Source organism: Nipponia nippon, unplaced genomic scaffold (assembly GCF_047370975.1).
Source record: "Nipponia nippon isolate SJK-2023a ecotype South Korea unplaced genomic scaffold, ASM4737097v1 scaffold_5, whole genome shotgun sequence".
Lineage (NCBI taxonomy): Eukaryota > Metazoa > Chordata > Aves > Pelecaniformes > Threskiornithidae > Nipponia > Nipponia nippon.
Window position 1 is genome coordinate 77,184,906 of NW_028262369.1, and position 27,539 is coordinate 77,212,444.

At 39.1% G+C, this 27,539-nt stretch overlaps 1 protein-coding gene across 5 annotated transcripts in view; it reads right to left on the reverse strand.

The window, feature by feature from the left end:
- Window positions 1-27,539, reverse strand: part of RAPGEF4 (Rap guanine nucleotide exchange factor 4) — a 156,692-nt gene that overhangs the window by 71,801 nt on the left and 57,352 nt on the right. For 4 of the 5 annotated variants that reach the window (XM_087732456.1, XM_087732455.1, XM_087732460.1 and 1 more), the window contains 2 exons: window positions 8,054-8,126; window positions 6,918-6,982 (listed from right to left, as the gene is read on the reverse strand). In XM_087732456.1, the coding sequence (XP_087588582.1) occupies window positions 6,918-6,982; window positions 8,054-8,126 (138 nt within the window). Of the gene's footprint in view, window positions 1-6,917; window positions 6,983-8,053; window positions 8,127-16,258; window positions 16,337-27,539 lie in introns of those variants that run through there. The other variant, XM_087732458.1, reaches the window with a different exon arrangement.

A 27,539-nucleotide genomic window follows, 5' to 3' on the forward strand; every position in this document is an offset into this window, starting at 1 on the left:
GTTTAATTCACCTACCAAGAGAAGTCTTGCCTTCATCTCTTACCAATCTGACTATCATTGTAGACAGCTCTATTTATCCTTAGAGCTGTCCTTAGAACCACCACAATGAAAACTCCCCATTATAGAAAGAAGAGACCATATTTTTTCTTCCAAATTCATGGAAGGGCTTCAAGGACCAGGGATCCTTGAAAAGGATCAAGTACGCACTGAACAGAAATTAAGTTAGTTTGACACGTACGCTGCATACACGTACGCAGCAACCCAGACCAAGGATTCTGTTCTTTGTCTCTACAATGTTACTCATTCCTGTACAGTGATAGATCAAAGGAGAATCACGAATTGCATCTGCAGGTTTCATATTGGGACTACTCTGGCTAGTTCTGTATTGGTCAGATTGGAGCTCAATTATCTGATTAGATACAGCAGAAGAAACTGTTTCCAATAGAAACTGCCATTAGGGTCTCCAGAATTCAGGGTACACAATGAAATCATGGGTCATAGATATTTCATAGATTATCAGGCAGCTGAATTGGATAACAGATGGGGTGGTGCAAGCTTTTCTTTGAGGCATCGCTGTTCACACTGGCATTTGGAAGGGAAGCCTACAGCTGTGCATCATCTCCATATGGCTAGAACTGGAGATAGTGATGTACCAAAACCTTCCCTGGTGGTTCTGCAACAATTTAGTTTATGCAAAGCCTACTTATGTAAGTGAGCAGACCTACTAACAATTTTGTTTACATTAAAGAGCTCTGATGACATATAAAGACCTTCACATTTTTCGTGATGAAGTTCATTACTAACATATGAAAAATGGATTTTTCACAGACTCCTACTCATCTCACACTCCTGTCTTTGTTATCTCTCCTGCCATATGCTGTAGCCATGCAACTCATATGCACAGCCTCAGCACTAGCCAAATTGTTTCAGGCTGTGATAATGATTGAACCCTGAGCACTGCCACCTAGAGCAAAATGAAGAACTTGAACAGACCTTTAAGCAAATTACTTTCATATATGTGAAATTGGTGACATAATATCAGAGCAGTCCCTAAAAGTAATTGGTACAGTTAAGACTGCATGAAGACATTATTTAGAAATATTTGCACATAGTGATTTTATGCAACCACTTTAAAAACAGAAATGAAAGGGAATTATTTTTTTAACCCTATGCTAGCATTGTATAGGAGAACTGACTCTGGCACAGAGCCCAAGAGAGGATAGGAATTAATGCGCACATATCACTGGGCAGTTATATAAACCATCCACATAGAAAATCAGTTCTGTTATAACACAGTTTTCAGGTGAGTGCTGGAGAGGTTACCACTTCCAAACAAACACCTTGTCGTTACATCTATAATCTTGCTAGAACACTGCCTGCTTTCCTGCTCTCTCTCTCTTTTTATTCTTTCTTGTAGGCTCACAATTTCATGAGCATGTGAAACACTTCCCTTAGCATTCTGCTAATGCTCTATCAAATTCCACATTTGACAATCTACTGAATATGTTAAAAGATAAGCTTTCTTCTCGGTCATCTGCAAAAAGTAAATTGAAATATAGGGAAATCGGAAGTAAAATTATTGTGTTTATTGCTAGAGTAGCTAATATGGTGAATGAACATGATTATTACTGGTGTCTTTTGTAGGCTCTTTAAGGCTGCTTCTAGCTAATTGTAATGTCATCTTTACAAACAGTATACTTTCAAACACCCAGAGCTATATTTAAGTGCTTGAAAATTGAAATAAGTGAATATTCATTTGCCTGGAAACGTTGAAAATTGCAATATTTTGAGGATTAACACTTAGATTATGTCCCTCTCTATCAACTGAAAGATCTTTTCAATATAATTTTATTAAATGCATTTAGAGTTGATAAAATAGCAAATCATGTTTTCATAATCACTCCAATTATTTAAATGCAAAAAAAAAAAAAAAAGCAAGCACGCCACCTAAGCCTTATTGAAAATTCAGTAAAGAAAAGGAATCTACATTTTATCACATCAAATTAACCAGGGAAGAAGATGGATGAAAAGGTAACTTTCAGAGGAGTATTTCAGCACATCCTATAGGAGCTTTGCTATACAAAATATCTTCAAATAAATCATTTCCAATAAGCTTCCAGTCTAGAGGATTTGGAGTCATTACATGAAAAACATAAAGGGGACGTTTCAGCCTGTAAACTTCACAAACTTGATCCATGTGTTTTTCGAATATTACTTCGTGCACTAGGGGGTGCTCCTGCAACTGTTTAGCACAATAGAAACCTAAAGACAACATAGGGAACATAATAGAAAAAAAGCATGAGAGAGATTTCAGAAAAAAAGACATATTCTTCACCCAACAGCAAGAATGACTGTATGAATTTGCACAACTTAATCTGCTTATATCTTCTGTGTTCAGTATGGTTTCCTCAGTACAAAGGAGATGAAGAAGCACTTTCTCCCTTTCAGGATGTATGCTTTCAATAAAGAAGGCACAAATTTATGTAGGTTTTAAACAGTCATAGAGATTAAGTTGTACAAAAAGAAAGACAGCATGGTTTTTGAGGTGAGATGGTGTTTTAATTGAGTGTGTCACAGGAAAAATATATGTGAGCAGGTAATCAAAGTCTGTACCATAATAAACATGAAGAATTGAAGTCCGTACCATAACAAACACGGATAAGAGGACTTCATTAACACTGCTCAGTCAGCCTCCATTCTTGAAATTCTCTGCTTTTGAGCACTTAATTTTTCAGCCTTCCTTTCAAGCAGAATTTTTTTTGTATAGTCTTGAGGATGTGGGGGTTCTTTTAGCAAACCGCAATATGGAGATTCCATTATGGAAAACAATATAAAACTTCAGCTTGGATCATTAGCAGGGTTAGGACTTTTTAACTATCAACTACTTGAATAAATAAAATAATCCTTATTAATCATAGATTTCTATTTTTTCTCTGGATTGTTCCTATGCTCTCTTAGGCCAGCATCCACAGTTTGCAAAGGAGTTTAAGACATTTACTAATAGCAGGAAAAAGCATTCAGCACCACACTCCACAGGAGAGTAGAGATCTCGGTGGGTATGTCCTCTGTTTTTATCCACATTCATTCCTGTGTCTCTACAACTCATTTCTGCAATGCCCTTTTCTTTATCATATATCTCATGTCTCCAGAGAAGAATGGGCTATTTCTTTACTCATTTCGTACTTGGGCACCAGTAGAGAGTGTAAAAGCACAGGGGAGAGAACTGTGGTTTTCACTTAGTGTCTGGCTTTGTAATAATCAAAACGTTGCTCTAGCAACTAGAATGAGTGATTGCGAGAAAACCTACACCGTTGAGCATCAACACGGGAATGCCCAAGCAGCCCAGGACCAAAGATGAACAGCGTGGGAATTCTGCACACGCAACATGCACAGCCTGTGCACACAAGCTTGCAGTTACACTGTAATGAGCCTCTGCTGAGCTGGTTTCAACTGAGATTTTTCAAGGCTTAGCAATACAGTTCATTTTGTAGGGGGTCGCAAATGGCACTCCTTATGCCAGAACAAGCCCCAGATGTTGAGCTCCTAGTCCAAAGGACAGGACTGCTAGTGTATCACTGGGAAAAGCTATTTGATATGAGCTATGTATTTTCCCCCAACCTCAATGTCAAAGAGGTTTGATCCGTTTCAATTTAAAAATCAGCCAGAAGCATACTCTCAGCATGGCAAATTCAGCGTAAACAGTGAAAAAGTGGCCAAATTGTAAGAACAGGATCTTGTAGTGGGAAGCACCATGCAATCCTGCTGCCAGCTCTGCTGGTAATGTATGGAAACAGAACCACTACCTATTCTGTTTGCACGCTGGAACCCAGCCTCCCCTGCGTTCTAAGTACTCTTCTGTATCTTTTCCAAAAATGTATCTGAAATTATTATTGATTTTGTCATTTTGGCTTTAGGGTTACATTCATCTCACAGATCCAGCTACATCCAACTCTACCCCATGAGAATTTTCGAAAACTAGAGCTAGAGAGACCAGTGTACAGATATTAGACTGACTAGTTAAAAAGACCAAAGCTGTGTTATTTTCCCTTATAAAAGACAGCTTTAAATTGACTTTGTTTCCATTCCCCAAAATATAACTGAGGACAGTAGCATACTCTGTCTCAGTATTTTACGCTCAATTTAACTGCTATATTGCATTAAATGATGTGCAATAATGTAACCCTAAATGCAAATGAATTCGTGTTTGGTGAAAGAAAATCTCTTTGCTGCCTTCTCCAAATAGGATTTTTTTATAGATTTTAATGAACTAGGAAAACCAAACATCCCCATATGGTGAGAAAATTTCAAGGCATGTATTAAAAGAAAAATCTTATGTTACTCATCAAAAACTAATAGATGTGACAGGAGAAAAAAATTAAGCTATGAAGATGAAACTCAAACAATTAGCAAATATGGAAAATCATCTATTACAGTGCTTGTAAAAGACTCAACACAGGCTAAAAGTGAAAAACAGGCATTTCATATTTCAAGAGTGCAATATATTAGATTTCATTTGAAGGAAATTATTTATAGTTATAAACTTCCCTGGAAAATTAAAACAACACTCACACACACCCCCGAAATAAATGCATCATTATGATTAGAACTACTGAAGACGTCATCTCCTTCTGTCTAAGAGCGTAATGTTTTCTTATCATATCAAAGATTTTGAGGAACTTTCTCTGAATCTCAGAAAGTTCCTCACTCAGTCTTTTTCCGGACATTACAGAGTAGCCTGCAGGCCTCTCCAAGCTGTATTTGCTGCCAGTCCCACGGGCATTATTCTGGCAATCTAATGATATAAAGTACTCTAAAGATCTCCTCCAAATGCTTCCCTTTCCCTGGATGAATGCCCTTCCCTGATGCAGTAGCCATTCTGACAGTCATATAACACCCTAAAATAAGCAAAATATATAAAATCTACAGACACAGGGCTGTTTTCTGGTACCCTGTTATTTTGTATATCGAATAGCTGGCAACAGTTCTGGGAATTTAGCCCTGCAATCCCAGTGTCTCCCTGATCATTCAGAACTGACTGCAGGGCATGAAGATCAACATGTTGTGTAACCACTCTAACAGTTGTACAGCTTAAAATTGCAGGAATGAAGCCTAGTTGCAGTAAACAAAATACTGGCATATTTATCTCTGCTGCACTTACCTTTCACTTAACATAATTAAAGAGAACTGTGGCCATATGGCAAAAACACAGAACTAGGATTCATGAAGCATTTCTATGCTGTGTAGGTTCTTCTGCCACATTTGTCATAGGACTGTCTGAGCTCCTCCAGGATGAAACAAGGTGACAAGCATCTGTCATATATTTACTCTCTCAGCTTCTCTCCACAGAAATGTGTACCGTGTGGGAGGGAGAAGGATAGCTGTTTTATGTATGTGTCTTGGAAAGGAAGTTAATATCGTTTGCAAAGGGCCTCAAAAGTCATTGAACAGTTTGAGTCTGCCCCAGCCAAGTTCTGTCTCCTACCCAGGTGAACATTACTTTGTGTGGGAAGAGTCCTGTTGTGCTACAAAAACCCAGCTATGGGCAGCAGTATTAATCACTAAACTTTGCTCAGTTTCTACAATACTTTGTACCTGAAAGTGTATACCACCCTTAGCTGAGCACCACTGCCCATTATTGGGGGCATATCTCCTCCTAGGAAAGATGGATGTTTTTACCTTGTTACCTCTATCTGTTACCTCCATCTGCTTCAGAAAATACAACAACATATTTTAGTTTGGATTCTACACCTGGTGCTTTCATTGAGAGGTCAAGCAAGACCCCTGAGCTGGCTTAACTCCAAGTGTAGCACTGAAATGCCAACATCTTAGAGAAGCACTGAGACTTAACTCAGAACTGTTTGTAAAATGCTTACAGAATGAAAGGTGCTATCTAAGTATCTATGAATTATTACTCAGTGCATGGAAAAATGTTTATTTTCATACAGGATAAGGCTGTGTCAGGAAGTGGCACAGCATTGGTGAATAAGACTCTAGAAAAAGGAACTGCATACCGTTACATTTATACATTTAATAAAGGCTGAATGTGACAATTAAGAAACGTCAGTACCCTTGAGGAAGCAGGACAGACAGACAGGGAGAGGTCAAAGTAGTTATTTTCGCATTAAGGAAACATGCTAAAATATTCATTGTCTTTATCTGTTGTCAAGAGATGTCTTTTGTGTAACAAAAATACCTTTAACCTTTTAAAGACATCACACAAATGCATCCAATTAAATTCCTATGTCCAGAAAGAAGCATCTGTTTATTACTGTAACTTTTCTACTCCTGCCATAAAAAAAATCTAAAAGTTATTAATCTTTACAGCAATGCCTGATACTATTTCTTCTCACTATTATAATTACTTTAAACCCAGCACAGAAATATTCACGAGTTCTTTCATGCGGGTCCTCATCTGGTGAGACTGAAGGCACAAAACTATTTTACAAAGGGGAACTGGGACGTAAAGCTGCTCTCTGAACACAGGAGAAAATTCACCCTGAGCAAAGGTGCAGAACAATGTCTATGCATCAGTTAAGACTCAGTTAAGCCTTAAAAAAGGATTTAATTATGAATTTTATGATCCATTGGCTATGCACTGGTCTTGTCACAGTGCTGCTTTTCTTCTTTACCCTCAGCATCTTTCTGTCAAAGACAGGACAACCAGATTGTAACACAAACTTTGGCAGCAGTACACTTTCTAATAACGCTGATCCTGAACCAGTTACTTTATCCAGTTACATGATACAATGTGTAAAGCATCCTTGCAATTTTTATACTGTACTCACATGCATCAACCACATGCTTTGCGTTTGCACCTGGTTCTTTTCAATTTAATGCTGTACTGCTGCAGTTTTCATTACCAAATCTTGCCCCCCCCCCCCCATCAAAAAACAAAGGCAAAACTAGGTGGGATTTACCTTATTACAATTTTTAGAAACTTGGCAAAGAGCACTGCTTGACATGCTGTCCTTATCTGGCATTCCTGAAAAAAGAATACAGAACATAAATACACACTATACGTTCTTTAAGTAACTGGAGATATTTATCAATAGAATAGAGAGTTGGAGGGTTTAATACTTTGATAACATACATATTAATCTATGATTTTTTAAGAGTAAAACAGATTTATTCAGACAAAAGTTTTCTCTTGTGAACACAAAAAAAACAAAAAGCTAACTTCTGTAAATACTATAAACAGCTTGCTAAACATAGTACTTTCTCACAACTTAATATTTGAAGTATGTATACAGGAGTTATTTATATTTTTTCATTTAACACCGTCTGTGTTTTAGTACCTGCAAGTCAAACATGACACTGAGTTTGCACTAACTAGCATTGCTATGCTATGCTGTGCTATTGTTTCACAAATAGAACATATTGAACACAGAACACATGGGATAAAAGTTGCAGATGCAATTGCTAGCCATCAGACATTGTCCTGGTTGGCATGTAAATAATCCTCTGGCAACTAAATAAAAGTACTGTGATTTACAGAAGTGATGAATTCCAAAGGCTGACCTTGGATTCATGTCTACAGCACTATCCCACAGTTTGACAGGTTCTCATGAGGCAGAGACATACTCAAGCTTATTTATCTATGTAACTAAGGTCAGACAGCAGCATGTCTACTGCAGGCTGTCTGCCCAAGTGCTAACCGAGGTTCCCAAGCAAGTTGTGTAGCCCATCCTAACTAAAAAAATAAACCAGTTGGTTATATTTATTTTACTAGCAGGACTCATGGCCATGTTCCATGGAACCCATGTAACACCTATAACCAGTTAAACGTTACATGACATCATACAGTATGCTTTAGTCAACAGGCCTGGCTCATAGCGCAGATTTGTGTACAGCTCTGGGTACGCCTTTATACAGTTGGGACTGCAGTTAGGCAAGTTCCAAAGTATTTCCTACTACATGCCGTATTAATACAGTCATAATACTGAATTGAATTTAACATTTAAATTGCAACACCCAAAACCAGAGGACTTTCATCTTCCCCTTTTTTCTCTCTTCTCTTTTTTCTAACATCTGATGGCTATTTTCTCATACTTACTGTCATTGTTGGAGCCGGTTTCCATAACACCATAAGGAGGAGTAAGAAGTCCAGACATATACTGTCGATATTTCTGAAAGACAGCGATGGCACATTCAGTTACGTACAGATGTGTAAAGCCATTCAATGGATGATGTGGTATTTACATTTGTGTGTCTGCTGCCTTGTGCTTCACATGCACACAAGCAATCCGAGGCAGTCAGACATGTCTTCACTCTTAACACCACAAGGCCTGCTTTCTTGACTGAAGCACACTGCCTTTAGTTTATCAAAAGTTGTGCTAAAACAGTTCCTTCCTTCATCTTCCCCAAAGCATGACTCTGAGGGTTCTAATAAACCAATACTGTACTTAGTTGTGTGATTTCCCATAAAGGCTGTTTTAAGGCTCATTTGAAACTACACTACTCAGCTGAACTCAAGCTAGAAAGCTACTTTATTGTAGGGATGTAGACAAGGCTGTTTAACTAAGGATTCATGAGAATCATGTACCACTACGATTTTGGTGTCAGATTTGAAACATACAAGATTGAGTGCGAAAACTCTAAACATTTAATTCCAACACACTGAGTTTGGTTTTCAGAAACTACAAGGTTATGAAACACACAAACCCAGCACCTCGTGTTATGTATACACACACACGAAAACTGTATTATCAGATGAAACTTTGTAACTGTAAAAATAATGTCCCTTGTACCACTGTAAACTATGTAATTGTAACTGGTGTCAGTAACCGGTATTTTTCTTCAGTGAATGCTGGTGACATGATCAATAAGGTTCAAAGCTCTGTCTAAGGCTTAAGAAATTCGCAGAAGCTAAAAAATAACACCAAAGGAAAAAAAAGTCCTTTTATCAAATACAAATCATTCAATGAATAAGTGAGACATTCTTGTTTTCAATCATACTATATTACTGTCATGCTTAAGGGTAAACAATTATAGTTCCCTTTTGGAACCGTCAGAAAACAAGCTTGTGCAACAGGGATGCTGATGATCAGCATAAACAAAATGTGTCATGCAGTCCTTAGGCTGTGCAGTGAGCTGAACGTGAACAACCAACCAGCTGAAATTCATGTAGGTTTCAACTAAGCACACATAATAACAGAGACAGAAAATTTCCCTCATAGTAAATACAATTTTAATTTAAAAGTTTTATCCTTTGCTCTATGGAGCTGTTTGGATGTATTCACTTTTAAAATGCTGTCTGCTGGATTTTAACAGATGCTTGACTTATCCTTTTAACATTTCTTTTTCTTGGAAATAGATATGAAAATATCATCAATTCTAGCACTAAAGACTGAATGTCTTGCATTCTAAATAATAACAAAAGCTACAACGATTACATTAATCTTAATAATCCAATCCTATTTTTAGACAAGCTATTACATCCTAAAGCTTAGTAATGTATTATTTAAATCTCACCCATAATCCAGCTGAAAACTCGTAGGAGCAAAACTATGTTATATCCCTGGTCAGTCACACAAAATAAATGCTACTTCATCTGAGGATAAAACTCTCCTATTTTCTTTCCCAAACCATTCACTTTCCCGTACTCTGCATCCAGTCCTATGCCTGGAACTCAGTGAGAGGAAGAATGTGAGAAATAATTATTTTCTCAGTTCAACTGGCAAACCACACACATAAAACATGGGAAATACTTTTTTTGTTTGGCCAAATGAAAAAAAAGAAAAGCATGTCACAAGGGGTTGAAATAACAGTAGATAAGTGTTTTGTTCTACCTTCTACTGAATTTGGTCTTGAAATGTGATTTAGAAATGGAAAATTGAAATGTTTCATTCGGGATGTGATAAAATCAAATTTTATAGGGTTTTTTCTTTTGTTCTTCCTCACCGTTCAGATTATATTAATTTCTTTGTTCTGTTTTTCCCAAAATAGCGTTTTCCCAGAAGTATATTATTAGTCGACATTTAATCCACCTTGATAAGGAACTTGAATTGTAGGAAGACAGTCATTTTCTCTTTTATTTCCTATACCACGTTCATAGTTATCATACACTGCATGGCAGTTTCCTTTCTGATTAATTCTCTAATATTTTTCCTGATTATTCTTCTCACACTATATTCTAGAACACACCATATACTTTCCAAAAGATTTGGGGGCCTAGCTTAACAAAAATACCTACAGGTAGAATAAGCCAGAATTGCATATAACACTTCAGAGAAGGGACCTAACCCCATTCGGTCCAACCTCATGCTCAGGATGCCGAAGCCCACTGGGAACAAAAGCACGAGCTGCCAAGGACTCCAACTCTGTCCAGTCTTCCACATGAAGGTCCCACCCTGCCACGGGATGAGGCTACTTATGAGTCTGATACAGCAAGCCCAGTGAGCAGTGTGGCCTGTGAAGGCGTTCAGGCAGCACTACCAGAAGAGGCACTAACTCAAGACATGCCCTCAGAAAGCTCAGTTGTTCAGACTTCTCCAGGGAACCTCTGCATAAACGAAACTACCTTCTATACCTGGGTATCTGGAGGGAAAGCTGATATGACTGCCTACATACGGTCTCCCATGAAGATATCTCAGTGGGGTGCGGGCTGATATAGGAGGTATAATTTACACCTAAAATTGTGTCACCGCATCAGCCAAATTAAATGTCAAGCGACACTTATTTGTCAAGAAGTCAGGAAAACACTGTTTGCTGGGAAACCTAAGCATCCAAAGACAGATGTAAGTAACTGCATAAAGATTCACAGTATCAGATGGAGTAATGAAGTTCCAGGCATGAGATCTCTCAAAGCTGAGATAATGAGGAAAACACAATACTGACTGTGAGACCTATCTTGTTACCGTAATGTCTGTAAATGAAAAGAAAATGAAATAAGCTAAATTGTACTGGTAGGTGGCATTTAAAATCATCCTGAAGATTAACAGACTAAATATTTACAAAGGGTTTTTGAAAATGTATTCCACTGGTGGTATGAACTCTGGAAAGGTTTTTCTTATGAAAGACAACAACAGCAATCAAACCGTCATAAGCTTGTTTATTACCAGAAGCCTTCAAGTTCTGTAAATCCAACATGACAGCAGGTTTTAAAACTACACTCAGTGACCTATTCACTCTGTCTTCCGACTTCTACCAATTTATAAACTCTATCATGCAACAGCTTAAAGATCAGACACTTCCTGCATCTAATCTGACAGCACAAGTAATAAAGACGGTATTTTTTCTTCCAGTTACTGACCACCTCATATCCATGCAGTGGTGAAAATTAACACGACCTTTTCAGCCACTGCTATAGCCTAAAGCACAGAAGAGCGCTGACAAGGAACAGTTGGGGATGGGAGAAGAGGAGGAAAGAGAATCACACACTCGCCTTACTGGGGAGATGCTGTGCGTGAATTTTCACACCAACAGTTCTTAAGGCCATTCATTGTCAGGCTTTTCAGTGTGTTCCTTTGCATGCTCTTATTTAGACTTTATTTGCAGTTAGCTGCAGTTAGTCTCAGAGGTTTTCATGACCACAATAAATTTTCTTCTACTCCATGAACATAATTTAGTATATTTTTATATGCTGATGTTTAGAAAGGCAATTACTGTCATTCCAATGCAAGCTCTAAATTCCTTACAAAATTTTCTAGTGTACATAAGGTATACAAAATATGTCTTTGTAGTTAGTCCCTTCTCTTCTGCTGCAAGTACTGAACAGTTAATGCCTGTTTAAAGGGAAAGAAGGAGCAAAAACCAGATCTGTACAATACAAACACCCCAAAACAAGCCAGGTAGATATGAAGAAAATAGACGAGCCTTTGCTGTCTTCTATGTGCATTGCATAGCAAAACCACAGCACCCTCATGGGAAAGACTCAGAACTGATGAAGGGAAGATCTCCTGGGTATAAAGCTTTGAACGCAGGTTCCACACCAGATTCCCCCAAGTGCAGCAGTTCTCCATTCAGCAAAGAGTATCTGATGGGCTGTGTAATAAGGACCCAGGTAGTGATGGTTTGTAGCACTAGGAAGTCAAGTCAGGCTTCTGATGCTTCCCCATCCCAAGGAAAACCTACATGTGGCCAGATACTAGGAACTGAACGTCTTTTAACATTAGAGAGGTTTTGTAGACCACAACAGGTGCTTGGTCGAATACACAATCTCTCTCTTTCTCCCCAACTCACAATCTCAACCTGTAGTGTCACTTTTGACCAGATGCACTTCTGCTGCCTCCTGTTCTGCCTACCACTGGTAGCAGAGAAGGTGACAAGGCAGGGCCTTCATTACTTGCAAACTTGGGAGTAACACAGAATAATTCATTTCAGTTGTAGAAATCCTAGGCCAAACGTCAAGGTGCCCTTTCCACACATGCTTTTCAAAACCTTGTGTAACTATTTTGTTAGATGCGGTTATTTTGACTATTACCTGAGTTCTGCAATCCTCCTGTACTACCTGTCCATACTCCTGTAATGGTTTCTCTTGGGGAATATATACTGTAGCTTGACAATGCGGGCCAGCTTCTCTATTTTATTTTGAGAATAAATAATTGATCACTGATGCTCTCAGTACAACTCTGTTCTTCCTCTAAGTTGGCTGTGCCAGTCATACCATTTTGGCAATGAAACACCTCCCTTGTGAGCATTACTCACAAAGGTGCGTCACTCCCATGGTGCATTGTTTCTTCTCTTTTCTTCAGAACAGTAAGGAGAGATGCAAAAGAGACCCTGAAGATCTCTGGACCCTCTTTTCACCCACCAAACCAAGCAGAGATTGCTGTCTCAAAGTCTAGATCTTTGCCTTTAGATCTGATGCTCCAAACATTTCTCTTCACTGAACTAACTGACAGGTAAAATCTCAGGTCATCTGCCTGCTATCCATTAGTGTTTTTCAATAAAAAGTGCCTAATGTTCTTACAGAATTTCACAAAAAAAAAAACCCAAACCAACCGGATAATCATATTCATAGCTGTTTTTTACCCAAATCTTGTTACAAAGGAGAAACCAAACAACACACTTGCTATTGCCTGATAGTGTGTGCTGAAACCCACAGAAGACTCTGGCATAATTCTGATTTCAGATACTACCTTCTTAGTATGTTCACAAACTAGTAAGCATATTTCTTCTAAGCAAGCTCAGTCAGAAAATTTCCATATATTTCAGGTCAATGTCACTTAACTGGATATCACAAAAAGGACCTGACCCATGGCTGTTTAACATTGGATAGTAAATCATTGCTTGAAGCCGGTACTTCGCTGTAGAACATGAAGTATCCTATGTATTACTAAAAGCTTGCCTTTGTCATTCACAGAATATATACATTCACTGTCACTCACAGTATAGGTAAGAGAACAGAATTGAGGTATTTCTAAAGGAAAGGATAAAGACAAACAAAGAAAAAATAATATTACAATATCAAAACCATATCTTTATGTATTGTGGAAAAATAGAAAAACCACGTGAAGATCTTACCACGACTTACTGAACAGAGACTGTTTTGTATACGTCAGTCTATCAAGGCTTGAAATAGCAGAAGTGAAGTATCATTTAGTCATATTTAGATAAAATAAATACAGGAAATGCCTGTACTGAAATTGCTGAATCCTGATCCCAGAATTAGTACAGCTTATATAACAGCAGATGAATCTGCATCTTTTCCATTTATTTACCTATTTACCATCTTCTGAATGTTTCTGCATGGCTCTAATCAACTATGCTTTAGATTTTATTTGATCTCTTTGTTTTGGAGGCATATATTTTTCTGTCACATTCCCACTTAAATCAATTTATCATGCTTGAAAAGCTCTGTGTGCAGAATTTGCTTGATCACAGAATCCCCTTGAGTTTTAGTCGAAAAGAAAAATGCACCCAGCTCCCTGAAATCATGCCAAATAGCAGACTTGGCTACCAGATAGAAACCCGAAGATAAGACTGCACTGCAAAAAATCAAATCCAAGGAAATTAGAGCATGAGCAGTGATTAAACAAATTACACGGCCTATTCTGCTCCATCTAATTTAAATATAGAAATGACATCATGCAGCCCTCCGATTCTGTCTCCTAGAGGAATCCACTCAGGAAATGCAGTTGGGTGGAGAGAGGACTTGGCTGGGAGGGGTAGGAAAGATTGCATATACTTAGAAGAGGACATAGAAAATACATAAAGAAGAACAAACAGTCCATTTGATTTATATGTTTTCTTTTACTACACTTGTGTAACCATAGAATAGATAATGTACTTATAGGAAAAAAATATAACAATTTAACTGCCTTTAATGTGAAGTTCAAGTTTTCAAAAGTGGCTGAAAAAGAGCATTATACAATTCCATATTTACTTTTTCACAGTGATATTTGTGTTGAATTTGTTCACTTTGAAATCAGATGATGATGACTGTCAGTGGCAGTGCTTCAAACTCAGTACAAGATCAAAAATCAAGCTGTGCTCTCCTTTCTTCCCTTTTCATTATCACTTGTAGGAGAGAGGCAGCAAATCACACCTTAGCTGGAATTTTCTGAATTATGCAAGTGGCAGAACAGAACCTCACTCCTCTTCAAACTGTTCTGCGACGCTAACAATTGTAAACCTGCATCTTTATTGGCAAAGCCAGCAGATACGTCTCAAAAACAAAGAGCAGAACTACTAAGAAAAAGGTACCATTTTAACATAATTTTTCTTACCACTACAGCCAACCTTTAAACCTACATTGACAGGACTTTAAATCAAGCTAAGTATGGCATCATCTCATGGGTCATGCACAAGGGAAACCTGTCCCAAGAATAATTTTCCTAAAGTTCTGGGTAAAAAATACTTCCTTTTACCCTCAGGCAGTCACACCTCCTATTTTCAGATACCCTGTTTTAATGAAAGGAGAAGCAAAGATGCGCTCTTTCAGGTGAGCTCAGTCTGGGTGTGCTGTGCAAGATGACAGTGTACAAGGAAGATCAGAGACAGGTACTATGAGACTAGCAAATACAGGATGAGGCTGGCTTTGTTCAGCTCCTCGCCTGGGCAGCTACAGGCTGCCTCCTACACTATTTCTTCCATATGGTGTGCCTCCCTGAACTGATCTTTAGCACCTCTCTGGAGCAGAGCTTCAGCGGACACAAAAGGTCACACTAGGAAGATACTTATGTTTGTAAAGTGCTTTGACAGAATGGTAAATTCTGTAATTGCAGCAACATACGTGTCTTGTTTCTGATCACGTATCTTAACCTGCCGAGCAAGCAAAAAGCAAGGATTGTGTGTACTAGAGAAGTCAGAAGTCAGCAAGCACCTCTAAACCAAGTTATTGTTCTACCCTGAGACTGCCACCTTGCAAATACAGCAGGCCTGATACATGACCAACATATCTTTGCATGAATGTTATGAAAAAGGCTTCACCTGAAGAAATATATGTGGAACTAGGAGACAGAGAAAAGCTGCAAAACCCCCAGTGCAGGCTGTGGTCTGACAGCAGGTTGAAGTCATGCTCCTCTGTAGTGAAATTCTGTAAGGTCACCACAAGGTCTGTGCAGTACTTAAGTCCTAAAAATAGGTTTTAAGTGCAACTTAAATGACACGTTGGCCTTACGCTGACGCTGTGTGCAGCAGTGGCTTTATCCATTGTTCATAACCAGCTTCTTTTTTCCCTCCCCTTATATGTTTTTACAAGGAGATTTGAAACAAATAAAGAAAAAGCAGAACAGTGAGCTGATCTGTAACTCTGCTTTTCATATTTGCAACCCCTAAGCACAGAAGTATGTTGGTCTAGAAACTTGTTTTCTTCTGGAAGGAAACTCTGGGTTAAATATTAATTCCTCTACGATCAATATAAACCTCTTAATGAGTTCAGTGGGGTCAGTCTAACGCCATGCTTTTGCTTCTCACAGAAACAAGCACCTATCAACTTCCAATACTCTTCTAATATTAAAGGCTTCCTTTTAATGGATAATTCCTCAAAGTGATTATTTCTACTCAATTGTGCCTAACAATAATGAGGATATTTCATAACTGTAAATAAGTAAACATACAAGGGAATTTTTCTTATAATATTAGCCTTTCTTCAATGCTTTTAAAATATTGATTACAGTGTGAGCTGCTTTAAAAACAGCTTGTGCAGCTCACTCCGTAACACTGCTATGAAATCAAAACAATATGTACAACACAAAATAAGAGGGGAAATCCTAAAGACAAACTAAATAATTATAATTCAGGAAGTATGACTGAACACAGTCTGCTCCTTCTAGTGCATGGAAAACAGTGTATTCCGACACAGAAAATCACTCACCGTCAGATTGATGTTATTTAACAGGACCCCAAAATATCGGGGCCTCCAAGGCAGCCAGCAGTCACTGCAATGGCACCACTGGAATTACCGTGCCAGCATAAATCTCTCACGGGTCCAGCTGCTCAAATCCAGTCACTTTCATGCACAGTGTAGTATAATAAATGTTGCCTGTGGTGCTTCCCCACTGGAGTCTGCAATAATATTTCATTTATTTTGTAACACACTGTTTAGTTATACTGCCTTACATCCACATACACAGTCCAACATCTCATGGCCCTCATGTTTGAAGCTCCCTATAAAGGCCTGTGAAACACAGTCTCTTCTGATAGACTTGTACAACAGCATCTTATCTGAAGATACCAAAATGTATTGGATGGGAATGACTGACTTTCATCAAACTGAAATGCAAACAACATTACTAACGGTGATTCAGCTGTGCCGTAACACAGAGATCAGGTAAACTGAGTTAACAATCTTCAATGCAACAGCTTTATTTGGATGGGACAGTTTTCAAGGTTTTTCCCTCTCACTGGAGTCAGCGCAAGTGACTTCCTCAAACCAAAGACATTCTATTTAGCTGCCAGTCCCCTCACCAAGACTAAAAAAGCCCACGCACCAAATGCTGTTCTGTGATTCTAACCCAGAGCCTTGCTGTGGCTGTTTCTCACGCGATCCTTTCTTTCGGCAAAAAGTAAGGTAACATTATTCATTTCACCTCAGCCCTAGAAACATTTTCAAACCTCATCACGAGAGGGGACAATGAGGAATGGAGGCACACAGGGATGGGAAAGAAGGAAGAAAGTCCCACTGGAAGTTAAATGTTAGAAAAGAAAGAAACATTAACAAGAAATAAGAAGGAAAGAAGTGAAAATGCTTTGGGGAGCAATGTGTGAAGGGTAGGAGGGGAGTGCAATACATAGCCTAAACAGACTCCTTCAGTCCACTGAACAGGTGAGATATCACGAGGAGTGTACAGACTTCAGGGAAGAAGGCACACTGTAAGAAAAAAAGAAAAAAAAAGAGACAGTGTCAACTGGCTGACCGATATGCCTAATAAATGAACTCCCTCCTCTCTCTTGTTGCCACCGAAGAAACAGTTCTACCTGTTGATGTCTTAGAAACAGATAAGCAACTTCACAATAGGCAGAAGCTAGGCTTCTTAAATCTGGCTGTCGTTGAGACAGTTTAGGCTTAAAGATTCTGCAGATCGAGGTGAACAGCGCATAATACAACATCAAGCCTCTGCCAATTTTTCAATCACAAGCTTAATCTCGATTTTCCATAGTGAAGCACTGTTTATGTTTTTTATTTTTTATCTTGTGGCACTGGGATGTCAATTATAAGCAAAATTATAAGAAAATAGGATAGAAAATGTGAGTTTTAAAGAGTTAAGATAGTATAAGCCATGCAGAGTCCAAACTACTCTGAGATTCTGAGGAGTGACTTGTTTAAAGAAATTACAGAACATTCTCCCAGATTAATTCAGCTGGGTAAAAATAATGCAAATCCTTTTGGCTACCATTTAAAAATCACTCCAATTGGTTTTTTTTTCTAATTGAGCTGACATCAAGCATGTAGCCTAGTTTGACTAGACTGACACTTCAGTGTGGGCAGGAATTTTGTATTAAAAAGCCTTTGTTTTCTATTTATTTCATTTTTTGAATGGGAGTTTCTTTCACAGTACAATATATAATCACAAAAAATGGTCACCTTGATTTTCATTCCTCATTATCAGCCTTCATTCTGACTATGATCTGTCATGCTATCTATCATCAAGATTAAAACAGCATTTGAGATATGCAGCTGGGCACAGTAATGAAGATGCACTGTAGATTTTCTTAAGTGGAAAAAATAGTAAAGAGATGTTAAGGCTGAACCTGCACATAACCAAAGGAGAAAAATGAAACAAGAGGAACATGAAAAAAATAGAGACGATTCACAAGATAATGAAGGGTAAAGTACTGAACTAAACTGAATAATAATCTTTCCAGAAAAAGAAAGAAGGGTGGAAGGAGAAGAGTATAACATCGTATCAGTCTCCTCTGTCCAACAGAGCCCTGAAATCAGCTTAACTGGGGTCCAGCTTTGCCAAGTTCTACACACAAAATGAAAGGTCAGATCCTGTCTCTCCCTCCTCCCATCCAGAAAGGCTCACAGCGCACTTAGAGGCAGGATGCAAGCAGGCAAGTGGCACAGCACAAAAGGTGCAGAATGGCACAAATTAACTAAATACAAGAAGAGGATGTTTCACCAGGGATTTTTGTTCAAATAGAGCAAGTAAGATTACACTGGAGCATGAGGTAACTGAGAACAAGAAGTTCACAGCTTTGGCATCCATCGTAGGACAGACCTCCAAAGGCTGAAACGAAAATGCCTTAGGAAACACTCTCCCATCTGAAAGAATGGTATTTGTTACAGTCTTGCACTAAAGCTATACCACCAAATAGGGATGTAACTAATAAAGAAACTGAGCCAACACTATCCCAAACAGAGGTTTAACTAGACATAACCAGATTCAAAGAGACACAGTTATTACTACTAAGCTTACATGGAAGGACTACACAAATGATGATGATGGAAGACTGTAAACAATCAACTGTAAGGGAAAGAGAAAGGGGGTTGCTGAAGACTCATTAATGGACCATTAAACTTGGCCATATACTACATACCTACCAACACAGCAGTTCTGTGAGGCAATTTGGCAAGGAAATTCCACATCTGAGGGGCAATAAGGAAAGCTGATTCCCGCAGTAAGACTCCTCCAGAAACAATTTGCCAAGCCTGAGCATCCAAAACCTGTCAGCACAAATGCCCAAGTACTGGCCTCTCGGGGGAGAAACAACTTCTGTCAAACTGGCTAAAAGATGCTCTCAGTGAAACATTCGTGGTGCTTAGTTTGCCATACTGAAAGACCTGGCTTTTAAAAGTATATTCTAAAACTTATACTTGGTTTTAAAAGTTATCTATCTATTTGAGAGCAAGCTCACTAGGAACTGAATCAATTTTCTGAACTTCTGTGTTTCCATTCCACTTGGGCAAACAGCCATATCTTCTGGGTAGCCCCGCGCACATGGCTGAAAATAATTTCACTAGCGTATTGAAATCTCAGCCTGCCCCGCTAGATGGATAGGTTTAATACAGCCAGGACGTACAGTAGATCGTTAATTTTGAAAGTAAAACGTCTTTCTAGTCCATTGCTTTCAATTGTTCACTTCTTAGATATCTTTGTATTTCCTGCTTCTTTATGGAATCATGTTTTATTTGTTTGTTTAAAGGACGACAAAAAGGTATTAAAATAAATACATCAGGCTGTGCTGGGGAGGCCCCACCACCTGCTTCTCATGAACCCTGGCTGTTCTTGTTCCAAACCCATTGGAAACGATGCATTACAAGGGATAATATTTACACAAAGCGAACAGCAGTACTAGATAAATACGCTGTTTTTACATGGAGAGCAAGCTAAATTGGTCTTCAGTAGAGGAGGAAAAATAACAGTGCACAATATTACTGCACTATGATTCTAAATAATTTCTGTAGACTATCAAATGAAGATGAATGGATTGTTTAAGACTTAAATTGCACGAGTACCTTTTGAAAATTCAAAGAGACTCAACATGGACATTACAAAATTCTTTTTAAAAGGCCTTGCTAGGAGGATGCAGTAAATAACCCTGGCTCTGGCTGTGCAGTGGCAGCTGAGAGGAGAGAGCATCTTGTCCACCCATCTTTCTGTCCATTTCTCTTACACTGAACAGCCCCGGATAATTTTCCCAACCTTCTCATTAAAAGCATACCCAAACAAACTTTAATTGTTGCTTGTGTAATAATTGTGGCCACAATGTGCCAGACCTCCTGTACTCAACTGTGGGTACAAAGACTCTGTTCTGCTGGTCTGCTTTCCTAACGAAATGTAACCACTTTGCCTGGCAGGAAATTCCTCCCTTTTCTCCCTTCTTCCCAGTAACTTTTTGATTCCAGTAGAAAAAAATAACCAAATTTGAGATAGGGCTCAAATAAGGTCCTAGAAGCTAAATAAAAATTAGTGATAGGAGAGAGGTTCCAAATATAGTGCCACTACTAAGGGAAAAGAGGGCAGCACTCTTTGTCACCCACTTCACTGGGTAACAGCCAGCTGACTAGCCTGTACACACACACCAGCTGGCTAACACTCACAGGTATAACTCCGAATGCCACATACATTGTCTACCATTGAGTAGATACATCATGGAACTTATGGTAAGTAAGGAAGGAGTGAAAAAACTTATTTCCTTTCCATTTTTGCTCTTTCCTGCCACTCACAGAAAAACTTTTCAATCATTTTCATTGGCTGTGATTATATTTATATCCCAAACTTATTTTGCAACTTCAATTATTATTATTATTATTATTAGCAATTCTTCTAAGTGTTTTCATTATGACCACGCACCGATGTCCTAAAGTTGCAATTTTTCAGGTTTTTGTGGACACCAGTATTGAAGGTACTGAGCATCCGAAAACGGCAGGTCTGGCTTGAAATGCATTGCTATCACCTGTTGTTGCAGTGGTGAAAAATATACATGGACTTTCTTATGCACTCCTGATAGGAGAGAGGCAGGTTTTACTGAGAAGTAATCTGCTGTACTTCACCCTTTTCCTGACAGCAAGAAGAATGATTAATTCTTTAAGCAAGTGTATTGCTATACTGGGACGAGACTTTCAGTCCTTCTAGAAGACAAGATGAGGTCACTGGTAATACTAGAGATAGAACACTTCTTCATTGAAGGGCTACCTAATTTGCAACGACCTACACTTCAGTCTATTTTTGCAGGGCTCCTTCTCTGTCGTGAAGCAAGATGGACAAAGCTTGTTATTGTCACTTTGATACTGTGTATCCACTCACCGTTCAAAGAAAGTCTTTATATAGGATATGCAGTAAAATAAGCTACAGCATGAGTCACACTGAAAGAGTCCATGCTTCTTGAGTGTTATCAGGCACCAGAGGAATCAAATGACTTGCATATGAGAACAAGGCATTATCCACCAAGCCACAAGTGTAATTATAGAACAGCCTTTAAGAAAGGTTTCATTAATAGAGAGAAAAATCTGCTTTCACATCTAAATCCACTTCATATAATTCTTCTGTTAACTTACAACTCTCAAACCATATTAGAGACAAGTTTTGCAAACCATACTGTAATAAAAATCAAACACACTGGAAATAAGGCAAAAATATTTTTTCCATAGAATATAATTCTTATTTTTTTCACATGGTAACTGCTGTTTATCTGATCCGTCTTCCTTTGACAGTACTGAGGAGAATTCAGTGTTACAGAATAAGGAAGCTGTACACATATGCCTAACGTATTTAACTGGCTAGTTTTCAATTTACAAGTATTCCCCTACATACTGCTAGCTGCTTGTTTAGGGAGCATCACAGAATGCAATTTTAGCATTATACTGTCTCTTCAGTTCTACCAACTTCAGATTTTTGTGAAAATCTTGATGTCTTTTAGAAAAGATAGCCACTGTAATCTCTATCTTCTACACAAGATTATTATTTGCATAACTCCTGTGGAGTCAAAGTCCATTATATACACTGTGTTGGAATGGATTCTCAGCTGACATAAATTAACAGTTTCACTGGCTTCAGCAAAACTGATTTGTTGATCTGTTACAGTAGCACTAATGATCATCCGTCTTCCGATAGGAAGGCATATTGTCTACTAACTAGTACTGAAGACTAGATCTCAGGAGATCTCTGACATATTCTCAAGTATGCCACTCGCTCATCATAACTGATACTTGAACCAAAACCAGTTCAAACTGGGAAATGTGAAGCCTGACTACCCTTGTAGCCTTACAGAGATTTGCTGTTCACTTCTGCAGTGGGAATTTTCATCCTTGGGAAGGGCCACAGGCAGACAGCCTATGTTCCAGCTGTGTCCTGGCCCTCTTCTATTCCCAGGTTCTGTCACATTGCCTTACCAATACGGAACACAGGTGAGCGCAGGACTTAAAAGGCCCCCACCACAGCCTTGATGCTACAGAAGAATCACATAACAATTTCAGAAATTGTTTTCATCTCCAAACTTTAGGAAACCACAGCAGGATCCTAAAGCAGTAAACAAAAGCTCTATGAAACAGGTATGACATACTCTTGCCACTGTCTTGAAGAACACCTGGTGGTGTTTTCTCATGGCAAAATCACAAAGTTTTCACATCACCAGTATCACCTAAGTTTAGCAAACTTGACAGGTATTACAAATCTGACATGATTAGAAAGAGCAGCATAAACAGGCCTGCAGACCTACTGAATGACTGCACTGCCCAGCAAGACAGAGCTAATCCTTCCTGCAAACAGAAACAAGTGGGAAAATCCAGACAAGTGAAAAATGTGCTAGTGCCTGAATTCTTCATAGGGAATCATTTGTCAACAACAGTATGGATCAAATGGGGCCTCTTTTAAAAAGGAAAATTGCTACAAATATCCAAAGGTGACATTTTAATAAAGAAGCGAGCAAAAAAGAGCAGATGTAAAATTAACTAAGATACCAAGTAAGACCAACACTGCCAGCACAGGCCTGCTGATTTGCTCTGCCTCAAGACAGAAACTAAGGGTCTGATGCACCAATGTGTTACTCCAATTTCATGCCAGTGTGACCTTTTTCCAAGAGATGTAAAACTCAAATAATGCTCATATACCAAGTTAATTAGAGCAACAGAGACGTAATTCAGGAGAGGTTTCCAGAGTGTATATGAGTAGCAGAAGGAGATGATGGTGGCCAGAAAAGCTGTTTCGAGCTACCAGAAGATGAAAGGTAAAAGTGACAAGACTTTGGACTCAACTGACACTTTCTTTGTTGGAGCAGCAGTCTCAGTAGAGAAGTTGGTTGTCTTTTGTCTAACTTGCACAGAGCTACATTTTATCTAGATCTCTCACCATCGTCCTAAACAGTTCAAAGAACAGTAACACACATGCATACAAACAACACCTAAAGTGGCTCTGTCTAGTAGAAACGGCTACAAAGAGCCTGACCCAAATCATCTCTGAATTTGTAAGTATGATTTAGAAGTTTCTGAAAGATGAAAGATGTATCCCCTTAGCATTATAATTCTCAGTGTCACATGTTAGGCGCTGCTTACTAATGAGACTTAATACTATGTTTGATGTGTTCCTTTATGGTTCTCTTCTCATGCCTTGCAGCAGAATGGTCAAACCACTGCAGCTACCGCATTCAAGGGTCAGTTTTGTGGTGGCCCCTTGTCACGCAGCCCAGGCCATACTCTCTTCCTGCATGGGCAGGTAGCAGAGTTCAGTTTGCAGACACTGGAACAGCCTGTGGGGCAGCAGGAGGCACTTGGCTATTTGGCAGCATGGTGGCCAAACAGCTGCTCCCCGGTACCTGACAGGAAAAAGCCGTAGGCCAAGTAGAAAGAACCTGCAGGCCAGGCGTGACCAGTTGGGGACGAGGGTTATTCATGAGGGAGTCCTTAACTTGAACTCTATAATCAGTGCATCACCATCCCTGTGAACACAGCCCAGTGGAATGCAACCGAATTAAGTGCTTAATATTTGTAAAACGCTTCAAGATATGTAGATTAAGGATCCCATAGAAGTGCTAACCAAAATAATATTATTCTGACACCGTATTCCTTCAGGAATAGACACACAAACTCTACAGTACGTAATTGGGCTGATATCTCTTTAAATATAGATCATTAGAGCTCTCCTGAGATTCCCATCAGTGTCAGTAAATGTATGTACAAAGAACTACTCATTTGATTATCTTACAATACAAAACCCCATGCATATACCCACAATGATTATATATTCAGTACATTCCCTTTAATGTCAGTACATCAACTGTGTTTCAGTTGAGATTCAGCATTCATCATCACATGCAGGCAAGTTTTGTCTTGCCTTCTCATCTCCCACACTTGATCTGCCTCTTTAAACTTGGCATTTCTAGCAACCTCTCCCAGCTAGGTTTTAAAAGTAGATTCTTCGCTCTGCTCCATAAGCAAGAGAACAGTATATAATTTCCTGTTTTATGTACAACATCTGGCAGCGCAGAAAGAACCATTGCAAATCTTACCAAGGCAGCAGAAAAAAATAGCTGAAAATTCTCCTGTATGGAAAATGGCTCTGCAGCACGGGCTATAAAACCTATTACATATTATATGAAAGGTTAGCAGATTTCCTGGCAGAATATAGTACAGTATGTGGGATTTGATTGCTGTATAGAAACGGAGCACTGAGAGAGAGAGGCCCTTCCATCAAACACTAAATGACGAACCTCAACCTGCTTTTCTCTGCACTAAATAAAAAATGTCAAGAGAAATCTGGCAGGAGTCTACACTTCTTAATGTTAATATTTTGAGTGATAGCCTACACAAAGCATCTGCAACAAAATAACCTTCCCTATTTAATTGACAAACAAGCTGAGGGTACAAAATTTCCCAAAGCACCACAATGACTTAAACAACCATGCTCCATTTATAGCAATGACTTAGGCATTTCAGAAGCTACGCAGCACTGACATTCAGTGACCCCAGGGATAGAATTTAAAGATATTTAAGCATTCAGAGACAGGTACCTAAGCGCTGGCCCTCTTAACAATCCCACAAGAAGCATATGACAACCTGGGGCTCCCATGTGAGGTTATGAACTCCTATCTTTATCAAGCCTCCAACTCCAATAAGAGTTATTAAATGACGATGACCCTCTATTCAAATACAATTATAAAAAGGGGAACCATGATGGAGAAGTTCACCTTTGCAATGACAGCACATGACAAGGGCATGCAACTGCCAGTTGCGACTGTGCAGGGAGTGATCTTACAGTAGCATTAGAAGCTTCTAAAGCTGCAGAAAATGAGGCATTTGGTGTTTCATTCAGTTGTCCCAGCAGAGAGCAGACTGCCTGAATCAGGGGCCCAGTGAGGCAAGAAGAAAACTTGTTCCCCTGGTTGCACACTGGTAGACATCCCTTCCTCGTAGACTCTGGAGAGCACAAGTAGGATGAGAGGGCATTTGTCTTCCAGTGACTTCTAATTGCTTGAATTTTCCCTGTTAATAAAGCAATGTTGCTTTCCAAACCTTTTCATGAAATTCTAGCTCTTCAGTTGTCTGTCAACACTCAAAGGTCACGTGCTCCTTGAAGAAGCAAACTCTTCTGGGAGTGTGGGAAGGAAGTGCTGTCAGTGTCTGAAGCCAGGACTAGTCCATGGAGCCTAGATAATTGTGAGGTTGTTTTACAGCCCCTGTCTGCAAAAGCACTGACTAACTAAGAACCAAATACCTGTCCTACGCATTTGTGGAAATAATAGCCAAAATTAACTTGGAGCATTGCCATACACTTACATAAGGTCATGACATGATGTGGTTACTTGTCGGTACTGATATTTATTGAAGTGGAATAAAGTGCTATTCATGAGCTAAAAGCCAACCCAATGTTTTATTCAGAATTAAAATGCTTTTTCCAAAGAGGATGGTTTTTCCAGAGTGGTAAGCACTAGGCCAATTCTGTTTCCTTTAATGTCAGAGGCAGCTTCTGAAAACAGAAGCCCTAATTTGAACCATTATGCTGGCTGTTCAGGGCAACTCCAGTCTGGCAAGCCAGCACCATCTCCCCGGGAGATGAATATGGCTAAGGGTAAGCAACCAAGCTGGCACAAAAACAGGAGCTTGGGCGCAAGGGTAACTAGGGATTGACAAGGCCCTCCTGGCCCACTGGAAAACCTTTTCGCATTGTGAGTAAGCTGGGGGAAAGCTGAAGAAACTCTGTTATGATAAACTAAATTTCAGAAGCATTCTGCACAGCAGACAGCCAGGACCACCAGTGAAAGACCAGTAGGAATTTTAATTATAATTCCATTATGACTAAAGAAATTTCTGTCCAGCAGCATTACAGGGACTATATATTCCTCCCAGGCCTCCATTCTGTCCAATTCAACACAACATACCTGGAGTCTAAATATTTTGGTTAGACCAAAAATTTAATCTACCATGTGCATTTTTTCTAAATACATTTTCACTGAGCTATTGCTGTTGTTGCACACCATTACAATTTAAATTACAAGGGTATGTATGTATATGTATATATGATACATACAGCTGATACTGAGTTCACTGTTAATGTTAAAGAGAATGAAGTACTACTGCATATGTCTCATAACCAGGCTATATGACCAACCCTCGAAATTTCTAGGAGGAGCAGCCCTACAAAGATGATGACAGCCAGTCCATTGTGTTTGGGGCATTGCTACCCAACAGTAAGGTCAGCCCACATTCAAAACCTTTCTGTGAGGTTTCAAAATATATCTTGCAGATCGCTGGAAAACCCACTCCTGGCTCTTCAGTATCCTCTTAAGAGGTGACAGAAATTACCAATATTAAAACCAAAGCTACTGGCTAAAACCAGGGAGTCCTAAGAGAGGAATGTACCTGGAATGAACCCACTAAGACTTTTATGTTAGCCACAGAAGTCATCTCAGCTGCACCTTTTTTTAACCTTGAAACTATAAATAAAAGTTGTAACAAAACAGTTTTGGAAATTTTCTTTTTCCCCTAACATAGTAAGGCCTACTTCAACAAAGATCTCAAATGCCAAGCTTTCATTCAGGTACAGCTCTATCTAATGTACTCTTCAAGGAGTTCAAGTCAATAATGGATGTAGCTATTCAATACCACCCTCTTGCAACCCTCTTGCACCCTCTTCCCTCCCTCCTGCAGTCTATTCTTCATCAGCATCTAATTACCCATATTCCCAGCTTTAAGACTTTGTAGCAGACACTGATGATATTGAGCGGCAATGCATGATGTTACTCTGTCTATAAATCTCTTTTTTTGGAATTCCCTTTCTGAAGAGCCAGTGTAAATGCAGATTACATCCAAGCCCTTCATATGTTCCCATGCAGCCCATGGCTGTCGGCTGTGCTTCCACAATACAAAGCATTCAACGCAACAATGGCCTATGCCCTATCAGCCGTTGGATCCTACTCCTGTGCCCAACATACCATCTTCTTGGCCAGGTCTGCAAAGATTGAGGAGGGGGCCCTACCGTGGACAGGATCAGTGAACAGATTTGGGGTTTTAAGAAATTGCTGCAGAGCCAAGAAAAGATAGCCAGAAAGGGGCATTGCAAATCTTGAGACAATATTTGCCTTTTTGTAACATGAGAAAATAGCCACATTTTTCTGCAAAAGACCAGTTAGACATTTACAAAAGTAACCAAAGTACACTATAAAACTCTGAAAAAGCAACAGAGCACTTGGTTTTGCTTTCCAATGTTACAATAAGT